The sequence below is a fragment of the Salvelinus fontinalis genome, chromosome 13 (genome assembly GCF_029448725.1).
Source record: "Salvelinus fontinalis isolate EN_2023a chromosome 13, ASM2944872v1, whole genome shotgun sequence".
Taxonomy (NCBI): Eukaryota; Metazoa; Chordata; class Actinopteri; order Salmoniformes; family Salmonidae; genus Salvelinus; species Salvelinus fontinalis.
In genome coordinates, this window is record NC_074677.1 from 49,184,319 (window position 1) to 49,200,156 (window position 15,838).

General features: G+C 42.1%; 1 protein-coding gene across 1 annotated transcript in view; it reads left to right on the forward strand.

Moving 5' to 3' along the window:
• The window catches only part of LOC129868853 (Kv channel-interacting protein 1-like), a 54,780-nt gene extending 39,006 nt beyond the window's left edge, over positions 1 to 15,774 (forward strand). The window contains exons 4-10 of the mRNA XM_055943166.1: positions 11,577 to 11,701; positions 12,675 to 12,744; positions 12,864 to 12,934; positions 13,078 to 13,185; positions 13,274 to 13,378; positions 13,543 to 13,605; positions 13,834 to 15,774. Coding sequence (XP_055799141.1) covers positions 11,577 to 11,701; positions 12,675 to 12,744; positions 12,864 to 12,934; positions 13,078 to 13,185; positions 13,274 to 13,378; positions 13,543 to 13,605; positions 13,834 to 13,881 — 590 coding nt within the window. The 3' untranslated portion in view covers positions 13,882 to 15,774. The remainder of the gene's footprint in view (positions 1 to 11,576; positions 11,702 to 12,674; positions 12,745 to 12,863; positions 12,935 to 13,077; positions 13,186 to 13,273; positions 13,379 to 13,542; positions 13,606 to 13,833) is intronic.
• The last annotated feature ends 64 nt before the right edge of the window (positions 15,775 to 15,838 follow it).

Here is a 15,838-nt window from a genome sequence, read left to right on the forward strand (position 1 = left end):
AAAGCTAAGGTAACTGAGCTAAACGACTACCGCCCCGTAGCACTCACTTCCGTCATCATGAAGTGCTTTGAGAGACTAGTCAAGGACCATATCACCTCCACCCTACCGGACACCCTAGACCCACTCCAATTTGCTTACCGACCCAATAGGTCCACAGACGACGCAATCGCAACCACACTGCACACTGCCCTAACCCATCTGGACAAGAGGAATACCTATGTGAGAATGCTGTTCATCGACTACAGCTCAGCATTTAACACCATAGTACCCTCCAAACTCGTCATCAAGCTCGAGACCCTGGGCCTCGACCCCGCCCTGTGCAACTGGGTCCTGGACTTCCTGACGGGCCGCCCCCAGGTGGTGAGGGTAGGTAACAACATCTCCACCCCGCTGATCCTCAACACTGGGGCCCCACAAGGGTGCGTTCTGAGCCCTCTCCTGTACTCCCTGTTCACCCACGACTGCGTGGCCATGCACGCCTCCAACTCAATCATCAAGTTTGCGGACGACACTACAGTGGTAGGCTTGATTACCAACAACGACGAGACGGCCTACAGGGAGGAGGTGAGGGCCCTCGGAGTGTGGTGTCAGGAAAATAACCTCACACTCAACGTCAACAAAACAAAGGAGATGATTGTGGACTTCAGGAAACAGCAGAGGGAGCACCCCCCTATCCACATCGACGGGTCAGTAGTGGAGAAGGTGGAAAGTTTTAAGTTCCTCGTGTACACATCACGGACAAACTGAATTGGTCCACCCACACAGACAGCGTTGTGAAGAAGGCGCAGCAGCGCCTCTTCAACCTCAGGAGGCTGAAGAAATTCGGCTTGTCACCAAAAGCACTCACAAACTTCTACAGATGCACAATCGAGAGCATTCTGTCGGGCTGTATCACTGCCTGGTACGGCAACTGCTCCGCACACAACCGTAAGGCTCTCCAGAGGGTAGTGAGGTCGGCAGAACGCATCACCCGGGGCAAACTACCTGCCCTCCAGGACACCTACACCACCCGATGTCACAGGAAGGCCATAAAGATCATCAAGGACAACAACCACCCAAGCCACTGCCTGTTCACCCCGCTATCATCCAGAAGGCGAGGTCAGTACAGGTGCATCCAAGCAGGGACCGAGAGACTGAAAAACAGCTTCTATCTCAAGGCCATCAGACTGTTAAACAGCCACCACTAACATTTAGCGGCCGCTGCCAACAAACTGACTCAGCTCCAGCCACCTTTAAAATGGGAATTGATGGAAATTATGTAAAAATGTACCACCAGCCACTTTAAACAATGCCACCTAATATAATGTTTACATACCCTACTTACACATCTCTTATGTATATGTATATACTGTACTCTATATCATCTACTGCATCTTGCCATCTTATGTAATACATGGACCACTAGCCACTTTAAACTATGCCACTTTATGTTTACATACCCTACAGTACTCATCTCATAGGTATATACCGTACTCTATACCATCTACTGCACCTTGCCTATGCCGTCTGTACCATCACTCATTCATATATCTTTATGTACATATTCTTTATCCCTTTACACTTGTGTGTATAAGGTAGTAGTTGCGGAATTGTTAGGTTAGATTACTTGTTGTTATTACTGCATTGTCGGAACTAGAAGCACAAGCATTTCGCTACACTCGCATTAACATCTGCTAACCATGTGTATGTGACTAATAAAATTTGATTTGATTTTGATTTGATTTGATTTGATTTAGATTGTCAACAGTGTAGCTAGGTTGAATATAAAATATCCTCTGAAATCCTCTTTGATTGATTTGATCTTAACCAATACTCCCCATCATTTTAATGCTTCTGGTATTTTTGCAAATGACAGAGGTGATCACTGTGCTATTGCCTGTGTGAGAGATGGTAAAATTCCTAAGAAATCTCCACGTGTTATTACGAAAAGAAACTGGAAGCGGTTTGATATTCAAGGTTTTTTACATGATGTATCTAGCATTGAATGGAATAGAATGGAATTAATCCCTGATGTTGAACTAGCCTTTTCTTACTTCCACAACACATTCCAGGATGTATGCAATAGGCATGCCCCTTTAAAAAATCAGGATTAAGGGCAGAGAGAACCCTTGGTTTACTAAGGAACTTACAAAAATCATAAGGGAACGAAATGCTATGTGGGCTAAAGCAAGAGGGACTGGTTCAGCAGATGATTGGATGGCTTTTAAACATCTTCGAAATATGGGTGTGGCTATGATCCGTAAATTGAAAGCAGACCACTACCTGAAATCTACTTCACAAAAATGTAATAATCCATCCAAATTTTGGCAAGTAGTGAAGGGTTTGGAATGCAAAAAAGATACACAGCTTCCCAAACAATTGTTGGTCGATACACAGATTGTAACTGAGAGAACCTCCATTCTGAAAGCCTTGAATACGCATTTTTCAGATGCAGGCAGTTTATTTGAAAAGGTCAAAGCTATAATTGAGCCCCCTATGAATTTACCTGACACCCCTGTGCACTCCTTCACCAGGTTCGCCTTTCCATCCTTCTCTGTTTCAGAAGTATGTAAAGCCCTGAAAGAAATAGATTTTTTTAAATCCCCTAGCCCTGATGAACTAGACCCCCACCTCCTACATCTAGCCGCAGACATCATTGCTCCCCCTTAACATGTAATTGTAACCTTACGCTTGATGTTAAGGAAATCCCCAAGTTATGGAAATCTGCTTTTGAACTGCCTCTCCTGAAAGGTGGAGATCCTTCGCTACTTGACAACTATCGACTCATATCAAAATGGTCTGTGCTGTCAAAGGTACTGGAGTCCTTAGTTAGTAGGCAGCTAAAGGTCTACTTCCAAGAAAACAACATCTTAAATGGAATGCAATCAGGTTTTAGGTCTGGCCACAGCACTATTTCAGCAACATTGAAGGTTTTAAATGACATCCACTGTGCTCTTGATAAGAAGTTACATTGTGTGTCTGTTTTTATTGATTTGTCGAAGGCTTTTGACACTATGGACCATGCTGTGTTAGTGCAAAGGTTAAAATGTTGTGGAATTACTGGTCATGCTCTAGATTGGTTTATAAATTACCTATCAAATCGTACACAATGTGTAATGGCGGATGATTGTAAATCTGAGTCCATAGAGGTGTGCTCAGGTGTTCCGCAAGGTTCTATTTTGGGCCCACTGTTGTTCATTTTGTATATCAACAACATTGGGGATCTTATTGAAACATTGGATGTTCATTTTTATGCAGATGATACTGTTCTTTATTCAAGTGGTAGTAGTTAATCTTTAGCTTTTGAAAATACCCAAAGAGCATTTAACATCATACAACAGAATCTGTATGATTTAAAGCTGATTCTAAATTCGGGTAAAACAAAATGCATGGTATTTTCAAATGCCAGGCATGTTACAAATCATGTCATTGCTACATTGGCTGGACATACTATAGAGCAAGTTAAAGTGTACAAATATTTGGGTGTGTGGGTTGATGATAAGCTGAGCTTCACTGTGCATGTAGAGAACTTGATAAGGAAGCTCAAGCTGAAAATAGGATTTTATTACCAGCATAAGGCTTGTTTTTCTTTTGAGGCCAGGAAGGAGCTGGTACGATGTACATTACTGTCGGTTTTAGATTTTAGTAATGTTATACACTGCTCAAAAAAATAAAGGGAACACTTAAACAACACAATGTAACTCCAAGTCAAACACACTTCTGTGAAATCAAACTGTCCACTTAGGAAGCAACACTGATTGACAATAAATTTCACATGCTGTTGTGCAAATGGAATAGACAAAAGGTGGAAATTATAGGCAATTAGCAAGACACCCCCAATAAAGGAGTGATTCTGCAGGTGGGGACCACAAACCACTTCTCAGTTCCTATGCTTCCTGGCTGATGTTTTGGTCACTTTTGAATGCTGGCGGTGCTCTCACTCTAGTGGTAGCATGAGACGGAGTCTACAACCCACACAAGTGGCTCAGGTAGTGCAGCTCATCCAGGATGGCACATCAATGCGAGCTGTGGCAAGAGGGTTTGCTGTGTCTGTCAGCGTAGTGTCCAGAGCATGGAGGCGCTACCAGGAGACAGGCCAGTACATCAGGAGACGTGGAGGAGGCCGTAGGAGGGCAACAACCCAGCAGCAGGACCGCTACGTCCGCCTTTGTGCAAAGAGGAGCACTGCCAGAGCCCTGCAAAATGACCTCCAGCAGGCCACAAATGTGCATCTTCCCTTTATTTTTTTGAGGAGTGTATATATGCAGGCCTCAGCCACTACCCTGAGAGCACTTGATTCAGTGTATCATGCAGCCCTCAGGTTCATTTCAAATCTAACACATCATTGTGATCTCCACAGCGCTGTTGACAGGTCGTCATTGACCTTGCGTAGGCTTAAACACTGGTATACACTGATTTATAAGGCCATATTGGGTAAAATGCCATTTTATCTCTGTTCTTTTTTAGTCAGGTCGGTAAATAAATATAAATTACGGTCCCATTCTGATTTTCTTCTAACAGTACCAAGATTTTGAACAGGACATGGTGGAAATAGTTTTAGTTACTTAGCTCCGTGGTCCTGGAATTCTGTTATGAACATTTTAAAATGTGATGATCTAGTTTCGCTGGTGGAGTTTAAACACTTGATCGATGTATATATCATAGAAGAGTGTAATTGTTTTTAGGACAGCTGTTTTTGTCAAGAATTTTGTGTTTTTAATGTACAATGTTTTTGTTGTACTGTATGTGTGTTTATAGTTTTGTTTAATGTTGTGTTAGTGTATGTATATTGTTTTGTCTGAAATGTTGTTCCCTCTGCTGCTATTGGACCAGGTCTCTCTTGGAAAAGAGATGTTATCTCAATGAGAAAAAACCTGTATAAAGGTCAAATAATCAAATCATCTGCACATCTATCACTCCAGTGCTAATGCTAAATTGTAATTATTTTGCATCTATGGCATATTTATTGTCTACCTCCCTACTCTTCTACATTGCACAAACTGTACATAGATTTATTACTTTTTTTATTATATTGTGTTATTGACTGTATGTTTGTTCGTGTAACTCTGTGTTGTTGTTTTTGTCCCACTGCTTTGCTTTATCTTGCCCAGGTCGCAGTTGTAAATGAGAACTTGTTCTCCACTGGCCTACCTGGTTAAATAAAGGTGAAATAAAATTCAAATAAATGAAGGCCTGATTAACGCAGTCTCCTCTGAACAGGTGATGTTAAACTCTGTGAAGCATTTATTTGGGCTTCCATTTCTGAGGCTGGTAACTCTAATGAACTTATCCTCTGCAGCAGAGGTAACTCTGGGTCTTCCTTTCCTGTGGCGGTCCTCATGAGAGCCAATTCCATCATAGAGCTTGATGGTTTTTGCGACTGCACTTGAAGAAACATTCAAAAGTTCTTGACATTTTCCGGATTGACTGACCTTCATGTCTTAAAGTAATGATGGACTGTCGTTTCTCTTTGCTTGTTTGAACTGTTGTTGACATAATATGGACTTGGTATTTTACCAAATATGGCTATCTTCTGTATACCACCCCTACCTCCTCACAACACAACTGATTGGCTCAAATGCATTAAGAAGGAAAGAAATTCCACAAATTAACTTTTAACAAGGCACACCTGTTAATTGAAATGCATTCCAGGTGACTAACTCATGAAGCTGGTTGACAGAATGCCAAGAGTGTGCAAAGCTGTAATCAAGGCAAAGGGTGCCTACTTTGAAGAATCTCAACTATAAAATATATTTTGATTTGTTCAACACTTTTTTGGTTACTACATGATTCCATATGTGTTATTTCATAGTTTTGATGTCTTCACTATTATTCTACCATTTAGAAAATAGTAAAAAGAAAGAAAATCCCTGGAATGAGTAAGTGTGTCCAAACTGTCGACTGGTGCTGTATGTGAGTAGTTATCTGCAGAAAGGGCTTTCTGAGATGAATGTATGTTGCACAGTTTTATGGTATGAACCTGGTCAGTATCCATAATGTAAAGCTACTCAGTCAGGTCGACTGTTGTTTGATCGCCATAAACACACAGAACAACAAGCCACCGCATACGCATCCAGTGAAGCTCTCCTTACCAATATCTGTTTATGTGGGTGGAGGGTTGTGGATGCGCGTTGCTGATTTATATGTTTAGGTTTTATTTTTATTGAACCTTTATTTAACTAGGCATGCGCATCTTTTTAATTTATTTATTCAATTAGTGCCTGTGTTCAAACCATGTTGCATGTTTCGGCCTCCATGACAACAAGAAATGTCTAAAACGTCAGACATTGCGACACTGATTGAGGGAGAGATTGGTGAGAGGGATTGAAGGATTGAGAAAATGTATCGACCAAGAAGTCAAGTGGAAATGAAAACAAGTAGAGAAGGAGAATAACACATTTGGGAAGAGAGGTGGACCAGGATAGGGGAGAAGATTTGTCCATTTCACAGTAATCACAGTAAATTAACTTCACATTGTGAGTGTGTGATAAAGATACATCTCGTAGTTAGTGAGGAATGAGTATCTTTGTGAGAGTCTGTGGGTGAGTGTGTGAAGTCTGTCTCCTGTTTAACCTGTATGTTTCATCATCTCATCCTCTATAATCCAGATGATCATAAACCTGGAGGCTGTCCTCTTCATCTGCATGATCAGTGTTGGTACTGATACTTGATCTGAATTGACTGACATCATTTAAATCAGTTCAAGGATGGAATCAAATTAAACCATGTCCACCTGATACAGTAATGAGCAGAGGACCTAACCCTCTAATAACCAAAACACCATTTGTGAAGTTGATCAAATGTAAGGATTGCGTGGAGGATCCCAAAAAAAGAACACAATTCAATATAAGCTGTACTGCACAAAGGGATTCAACTGATAAAGAAAAGCCTATCCAGCAAGGGTGTTCGGGATGGTGGTGATTACATAGTGTGCTAAGGGACCTATTACCATGGAGATGCCAGCAGGAGCTAGGCACTCAGGATCAGCTGATTCAGCTGTAAGGGGATTGAAGCTTTGGGCCGAATCTGTTGGAATGATGTATTATACCAATGAGGTACAGACAGACAAGAACACTCAATGTGATGTAGTAAGATCTGTGAAGTGTGGCTCATTAGGAGTTACAGGTGGGATTTGATCAGTACATCAGTCAGTCAGTCTCTTCAATCTGAATGATGGGGGGGCTCAGTGTCTCCCTCTGTGAATTAAAATGTCAAAAATATAAAATGTAATTACAACCTCCCACTTCCTCTGCAACAGTCCCTTCTTCATGTGAATGTCCCTCCCTTGCACCCTTTCTCAAAGCCTCAGTGATGCTAACACAGTTACTGCTGGACCTGCAGGGTAGGGTGTGTGTGCGTGTGAGGTTTGAATATTTTCCAGGTATTTTACAAATGTTCCGTCCCAAGGATAAATCACTTTTCTCCCAGGTAACCCAGTGTTTCCCGCCAAAACCGGAAGTGTCATGTAGAAGCATTATAAAGCATATAAATAGGCCTATATCTGGATTTGTTTGGAGATTTGATCAAAAAATCAAGCCTGATGCTACCTGAACCTGATGAGCCCTACATTAAAGACATTTAATGAGCCCAAGCTCAAAAAAGGCCAAAAGATTGGGGGCTTTTGATATATGATGTAGGCTACTTATCAGGAATCAAGGTAAGACCCAAATGCAGACTGTGTGAAGTAACAATGTTTATTGTAACCCCAGGGACAGGCAAACGACAGGTCAAGGCAGGCAGGGGTCGATAATCCAGAGGAGAGGCCAAGGTACAGGACGGCAGGCCCAGGGTCAGAGACAGTCAGTAGTCAGGCGGGCGGGTACAGGGTCAGGACAGGCAAAGGTCAAAAACCAGGAGGACGAGAAAAAGAGAGACTAGGGAAAAACAGGAGCTGAGACAAACCGCTGGTAGGCTTGAATAAACCTGACGAACTGGCAACAGACAGACAGAAAACACAGGTAATAATACACAGGGGATAATGGGGAAGATGGGCGACACCTGGAGGGTGGTAGAGACAAGCACAAGGACAGGTGAAACAGATCAGGGCGTGACACTACTCCACATTACGCACGACAGAAAAACATTGAAAGCCCATAGATGTAGCTAGCTATATGCTCTCTTGGGTAAAGAAATGAAACTAGCTCCAGTAGGCTAATATTTTTTGACTGTATTACTGAATTGCATTGTATTATACTGTATTATATGGACTGGAATTATGCACATCTTCAAACCATGATAAAGTCGATAGAGAACATACGATTCTGGTGCAGCACGTGCGGCCTACAAAGTTACAAGGATAGGCGAGCAAATTTGAATTTTGAAATATAATAGGGCCTATTTGTGTAATTAGTAGGCTGATGCATATACACACACCTTTCATAATATTTCCCCTAATGTTATTAGACTACCTCCTCTTTCTCTATTGTTGCTTCATTCCTTCCTCGCTTTCAACAGTTAAATTAAATACGTTTAGTTGTCCTTGTCTTGATCATTCTCATGACATCGTTGAATAATATAGGACTAGAAGTAGATGCAGAAGGCTTTCACTTCTCTTCACAAAGATTGAATGGTTACGGGTCTGAATAAATACCTGCTATAGCCTACCACCATCGCACGTTCGCTCTTCTTTCAAACTACCCGTGAGTTCTATTGGCTGCTGTATTTAACATTCAGCAAACAAGAGCTTGCATCCCTCTTCGAATAGTCTATTGGTATTAGAAATGCTAAGAAAAATTATGTCCAGAAAGCTATTCTAGTCTAGCTTTTCCTGCATGGGACTCCAAGATCTAAGGAGTGTTTTTAGGGAGTGAGGTCAGCGGAGCACAGGTATGTGCGTATAGCGCAAGAAACAGAGGACATAAGTTAGAAGCTTATTATGCTAAACCCATAATTAATTAGCTAAATATACAGTAAGGCTAATACTGCATTGAATGTATTACCTGAAAGAGGTAGGCTATGACATCTATACAGTGCCTGTATTCAGACCCCTTGACTTTTTCCACATTTTGTTATTTTACAGCCTTATTCTAAAATGGATTCAATTGTTTTTTTCCTCATCAATCTCAACACAATACCCCATAATGACAAAGCAAAAAACATTTTTTTATAAATGTTGGTTAATTTATTAAAAATATCACATTTACATAAGTATTCAGACCCTTAACTCAGGACTTTGTTGAAGCACCTTTGGAAGCGATAACAGCCTAGAGTCTTCTTGGGTATGACACTACAAGCTTGGCACACCTGTATTTGGGGAGTTTCTCCCATTCTTTTCTGCAGATCCTCTCAAGCTCTGTCAGGTTGTATAGGAAGCGTTGATGCACAGCTATTTTCAGCTCTCCAGAGAGGTTTGATCGGGTTCAAGTCTGGGCTCTGGTTGGGCCACTCAAGGACATTCAGAGACTTGTCCTGAAGTAACTCATCACACCATGCTTGACCATAGGAATGGTGGCAGGTTTCCTGATGCTTGGCATTCAGGCCAAACAATCAAGCGGGCTGTCATGTGCCTTTTACTGAGGAGTGGCTTCCGTCTGGTCACTCTACCATAAAGGTCTGATTTGGAGGAGTGCTGCAGAGATGGTTGCCCTTCTGGAAGGTTCTCCCATCTCCACAGAGGAACTCTAGAGCTCTGTCAGAGTGACCATCGGGTTCTTGGTCACCTCCCTCACTAAGGCCCTTCTCCTCCGATTGCTCAGTTTGGCTGGCCGGTGTGCCTTTCCAAATCAAGTCCAATCAAGTTGTAGAAACATCTCAATGATGATCAATGGAAACAGGATGCAACTGAGCTTAATTTTGAATCTCATAGCAAAGGGTCTGAATATTTATGTAAATAAGGTGTTTTTTTAATTACATTTGCTAAAATATTTAAAAAACAGTTTTCGCTTTGTCATTATGGGGTATTGTCTGTAGATTGCTGAGTTTTTTATTCTATTAAGGCTGTAACGTAACAAAATGTGGAAAAAGTCAACAGGTCTGAATACTTTCCGAAGGCAATGAATATAGGGCTATACATCAATCTAGAACAGGATTATGTATTTTGGGGTTCATGGAGAGAGACAAAGACTGTGAAAGAGTGCTTGAGCCCTGATTTAAAGCAATGATATTCGATTGATAGGCTGTTTTTAAACTCTGCAGCTGCAATTAAAAAATATATATCTTTACAATGAAAAAATAAGGTGACTCCTGTAAGACATATGGAGTTGGATAAATTTGACACTCATTCAATTAATATTACTGTAGCACAGACTATGCTGCAGCAAATGTAGGCCTACCTGTCACAATAAAAAAAAGTTACTATGATGAGACAGATGATAGGCCTACATCATTGTGGACTGCGCTCCGTACTGAGATGGGCCGTCTTTCCCCACACTGAGCGATGATGATTCTTCATGCAGTGGCCGTAGAGAAGCCACATTTAGACATTGCATATAATTTAACAGTTCCAATTCACGCCATGCTGTTCATATAAATAATTTATTATAATTTACTTGTTTCTCACGGGTATTTATCCTGATAAAAGGGAGTGGTTTTGGGTGGTAAATCCCGGTAAATTCTGCTCATAGATTATGCATGTATGAACTACACTATGACACATTCAGCACAAAGCGTGTGTGTGTGTGTGTGTGTGTGTGTGTGTGTGTGTGTGTGTGTGTGTGTGTGTGTGTGTGTGTGTGTGTGTGTGTGTGTGTGTGTGTGTGTGTGTGTGTGTGTGTGTGTGTGTGTGTGTGTGTGTGTGTGTGTGTGTGTGTGTGTGTGTGTGTGTGTGTGCCTGCGTGTGTCTGCTTGCATGTGTGATGGGGTGATGATCGACTCCATTCATGATATGCAAGAGTCTGTGTTTTGAAATAGCGACGTGTATTTGTGTGTTTTAGTTCTGAGAGGAGCACATATGTGCATGTTTCCTAGTCTCCTCCAGTGGGCCAGAGGCTGTCCCTCCCCCGCCCCCTCCTGAGAGGACGCCAGTTCATCACATCATTACCCAACATTCATCTCTCTCTGGCACCCAAAGCACCAAGTTACCATCCGTAAAGTTCCCCAAGTCCATAATGGGGAGACCAACGTCATACCTCTAATCCTCCCTCCCTCCCATCTCTTCCTCCATACAGTCTCCTCTCTTTTGAAACCTTCTCCCCTGCCTCATTTCTGTATTCTTCCTCTCCCAACATCATACTCCCCTTTTCCTCCTCTCATATTGAACTCCTCTTCTGTTTGTTTAACTTGCCATGCCTCATCCTCCTCCATTACACCCCTCTCTCTCTGCTCTCACAATCTTCTCTAGAATTCTTCTGTAGGCTTCTCTTAACTTTCCATATGTTTCGCTGTCTGACTCTCTCACCACCAAAACAGACTCGAGACGGGGTAACTTTAAAACTTATTCTTTCTGGCAACATTGATATGATGTACTGTGAAATAAACTGTGATGTCTGTGATGTTTAAATTATGATGCATCTGTGACATTTCACGCTGGTTTATTTACATAAACACACAATTAATATCTATCTCCCTCCCTCCCTCACATACTCCCTCATTCCCGCCCTCCCTCACATACTCCCTCATTCCCTCCCTCCTGCCCTCCCTCCTGCCCTCTCTCTCTCTAGACAAGATTGATGATGAGTTGGAGATGACCATGGTGTGTCACAGGCCAGAGGGTCTGGAGCAGTTGGAGGCCCAGACCAACTTCACCAAGAGAGAGCTACAGATCCTCTACCGAGGCTTCAAGAATGTACGCACCTCACCCCCCCTCCTCCCTTCCACTGTCTGTCTATCTTCATCTTCTTTTCCTCTCTCTTTCTCTCTGTCTTTCCTCCGCTATCTCTCTCCCTGTCTTTTCTCTGCTATTGATCTCCCTGTCTTTCCTCCGCTATCTCTCTCCCTGTCTTTCCTCCGCCATCTCTCTCCCTGTCTTTCCTCCGCCATCTCTCTCCCTGTCTTTCCTCCGCCATCTCTCTCCCTGTCTTTCCTCCGCCATCTCTCTCCCTGTCTTTCCTCCGCCATCTCTCTCCCTGTCTTTCCTCCGCCATCTCTCTCCCTGTCTTTCCTCCGCCATCTCTCTCCCTGTCTTTCCTCCGCTATCTCTCTCCCTGTCTTAACTCCGCTATCGGTCTCCCTCTCTTTCCTCCGCTATCTCTCTCCCTGTCTTTCCTCTGCTATCTCTGTCCCTGTTTTTCCTCCACTGTCTTTCTCCCTGTCTTTCCTCCGCTATCTCTCTCCCTGACACTCTTAAGTATACATTCCTGCCTATGTTGCCTCTCTTCTTTACAAGTGTTAATGTCAAAGCACTCTTATCTCTTACTCCGATAAGTAAATGCATTCAGCCTCGTGCCTTCATCACTTCATATGCTGCTAATCAGTTTGTACAGGCCTGCAGCTAGAGGAACTAAGCCTGTCATACACCATAACAACAATAACAACAATTAAATGCTGCGTTACCCATATACACCCAATGGAAAAATATATGTAAACATATATTCTCTACACACAAAGATGGTCAAACACCCACCGACACATTGACACACCCCCACATACAAGTTATATACACATTTCTCGTTAATTCGCTGTTAGATTTGATTGACATGTTAACTCTGTAACCAAGGGTGGTGCCATTTGAGTGTAAATGATTGGTTGATCTGGCCGCACACCAGAAGAAGCTGCATTATTTCGTTGTTTGAAGTAATGTTTTCACATGGTTTCCACAGGAGTGCCCGAGTGGAGTGGTGAATGAAGAAACATTTAAACACATCTACGCCCAGTTCTTCCCTCACGGAGGTATAGTAAACCAGACACCTCTCATTTAGATACATAACATGCCCTTTCTTGTTTGCGACTCATTTACAAGCACTCTGGGATAAAAACGAATCTCATGCCTGTATCTGGTTGTGTTGCAGATGCCAGCACTTACGCTCATTATCTCTTCAATGCGTTTGACACGACAAGCAATGGATCCATCAAGTTTGAAGTACAAACCACACACCACCACTATCAATCAGAGAATGCTTTAAATAAAACATGTCTTTATCTTATTTGTACTAGTGTTATCACTCAGTCCGAACTCAGTCTTTTTTCACTTCAATCTCTCTCCCTATGTGGTGACTCACTCAGGAGTTTGTAATGGGACTGTCTACACTGCTGCGGGGCACTCTGAGGGACAAGCTGGAGTGGACTTTTCATCTGTATGACATCAACAACGATGGCTACATTAACAGAGAGGTCTGTGTGTTTATTTACATGTCAGTTATATTGAAAGATTTACATATGACGTACTTATTAATACAGTGTTTGTATTTCTGTGTTAAAGGAGATGACTGAGATTGTGAGGGCCATTTACGACATGATGGGGAAATATACCTACCCTGCACTCAAGGGAGATGTCCCTAAGCAGCATGTGGATGCTTTTTTCCAGGTGACTTTACCGACAGCATACAATACAATGTAATACCAAAACAGATGCTTACTGCAGAACGTTATGAAACCCTTAGGTGTGCGCAACAGTTAAGCCACATAATAACAATTTCATACATATTGAAAAAAATATGTACAATTCTCTCACCTCTTCCCTCCCCACAGAAAATGGATAAAAACAAAAATGGAGTTGTGACTTTAGAGGAATTCATTGTCGCATGCCAGGAGGTATGTATAGTACAGGCGTATGTTTATACATTCAATATTGCTGTCGGTGTCTATGTAAGATGCTATCCCTATTTCATGATATGCTTTGAGTTCCATCATTGCCCCCCCCCCCTATGGCTTACATAAGAGAACCCTCTGTCTGGCTTATTGTGAAATGGGGACATCCTGTGGTAAAACAAATGATTTGCAACATTCTGTCTTACCGTCTTTCTCCTCTTCTCCCCTCAGGATGAAATGATGATGAGATCCATGCAGCTGTTTGAAAATGTGATGTAAAAAGGGAGCTGGTGGAAGGAAGGAGAGAGACAGTTAAAAAAAAACGAGAGAGAATTCTGTGTGTGTGCTTCAGTCCGTGCGTTCCTGTGCGTACGTCCGTGCACGAGTGTTTGTTTATCTGTGTGTGTCTGTCAGATTGGATGAATGTGTATGTATGTCTATCTCTCTCATCCTCTCGTCTAACTTGTCAGCGTCCATGTGTTTGCCAAATACTGTCTCTGCCTGGCTCCATGCTGTTGTATGGATCAGAGGAAGCCAGAACCACCCAAATGACCAGCTGAGAGCAACAAGCTCTCACAGTCTCACTGCAGAATTAGATATTCATCCACGTTCTCAAAACGTCAAATTTCGAAGTGTTTTTGTTGCTCATGCTGCTCTGTATCGTTCCATTTCTCCAAACATCAAATTTAGAAGTTAAGGGTTAAGTTTAGGCACTCATTCTGAATGGTTAAGGTAAGGGTTAAGGTTTGGGAGAGGGTTTAAAATTAAAAATGTAAAACCAATATCCACAACTGTGATCAAACACGCAACCTTCTGATCCAGAGTCACGGGATTACCCAAGCCTACTTGATGGTAATAGCGCTCCCTGTTGCCCCTAGCGGCCAGTTTTGAAGGCATTTCCTAACGTCCTCACGTCAAATTTCGACGTCAATCTTGAACGACCTGGCTGCTGAGAGACCCCTGGACTTGATTGTCATATTGCTGAGCCCGGGAGCATGCAGATGAATTATCTGGATAATGCTCTCTGCCTTTTTATGTGACATGAAGGTTTGTAAATCAGATGATCATACAACACAGACTGAAGTGTGAAACAGCTGAGAAAACTCAAACCTATTAAGCTGCTCCCCGCTTAATATGTGGAAAGCCTACCTCCGGAAACTACACTGGGCTACTTTGGGTTCTTTTGACTTTGTTCTTTTTGCCAAAATAGATGCATGCTTGACCCAGAGGGATCCCTCCCTACCTACCATAGAAATAGAATCGTGATTCTACTCTATGCGCCCGACCATCCATGTGCTTGACCAGGACATGGACCTTTAATAACCTCTTGACCTCTGTATTTAACTCATGCGTCCAGTGAATGATTTATGGACCAATATGATCTACTTATCTACTTATTTATTAACGTGTTTATGCTGTAAAATATGAGGTTGTCCGAATGTATTATTTGTTGGGTTTAAGTGTAATATGTCGTGTCTGTTTTACTATTGTCGTGGTGACCTCCGTACCTCTGTGTTGGCTTTGCTGTCGCTCTCCCGTCTATTCCTGTAGTTGTCTGTCTGTCCCTGACGGATGCCTGTTATAATGTGTGCTTACAAATACACCCAATAGACTTGGTTTATGACTATGATGATACATAATCTTGTATGTTGGCTGGATCTAACTAATGATGGGAAATGACCATCTGCGTAATGCAATGTGAATGGTGTGACTTATCTGTTGAAGTGTACATTTACAGTATATATGTGTCTAAACCCATTGAGGAAAACAGAAATGTGAACTAAGTATTATTATGGAGAGAGGGAATGTGTCAGTAAAACAAAGGTATGGAGAGACACTGAGACACAGAGGTTAGCTAAAAAAAAAATATCACAGAACAAAGCCACCACTCTTCTAATGTCAATCAATTATTATTTTTCTTCAAGGAATTACTAATTTGTGTTGACTTTTTCAGTTCCTCCTCAGTGTGCAAGATGGTAAATATATTGAATTAGTTTAGCTCTGGGTTTCAAAGGGGCAAAACAATATGAATACAAAATGTAAGCAACAGGTGCACCTCATACAAAACTATCTCAGACTGGGACCGATGGAAAGATTTAGCTAGGAGAGAGTTTCAGCTTTCATGTTATGTTGTACAGTGCAAATGCTATCAATAAAATGTTTTAGAGAATATGTTATGTTCTCTCTCTCTCTGTGTGTGTGTGTGTGTGTGTGTGTGTGTGTGTGTGTGTGTGTG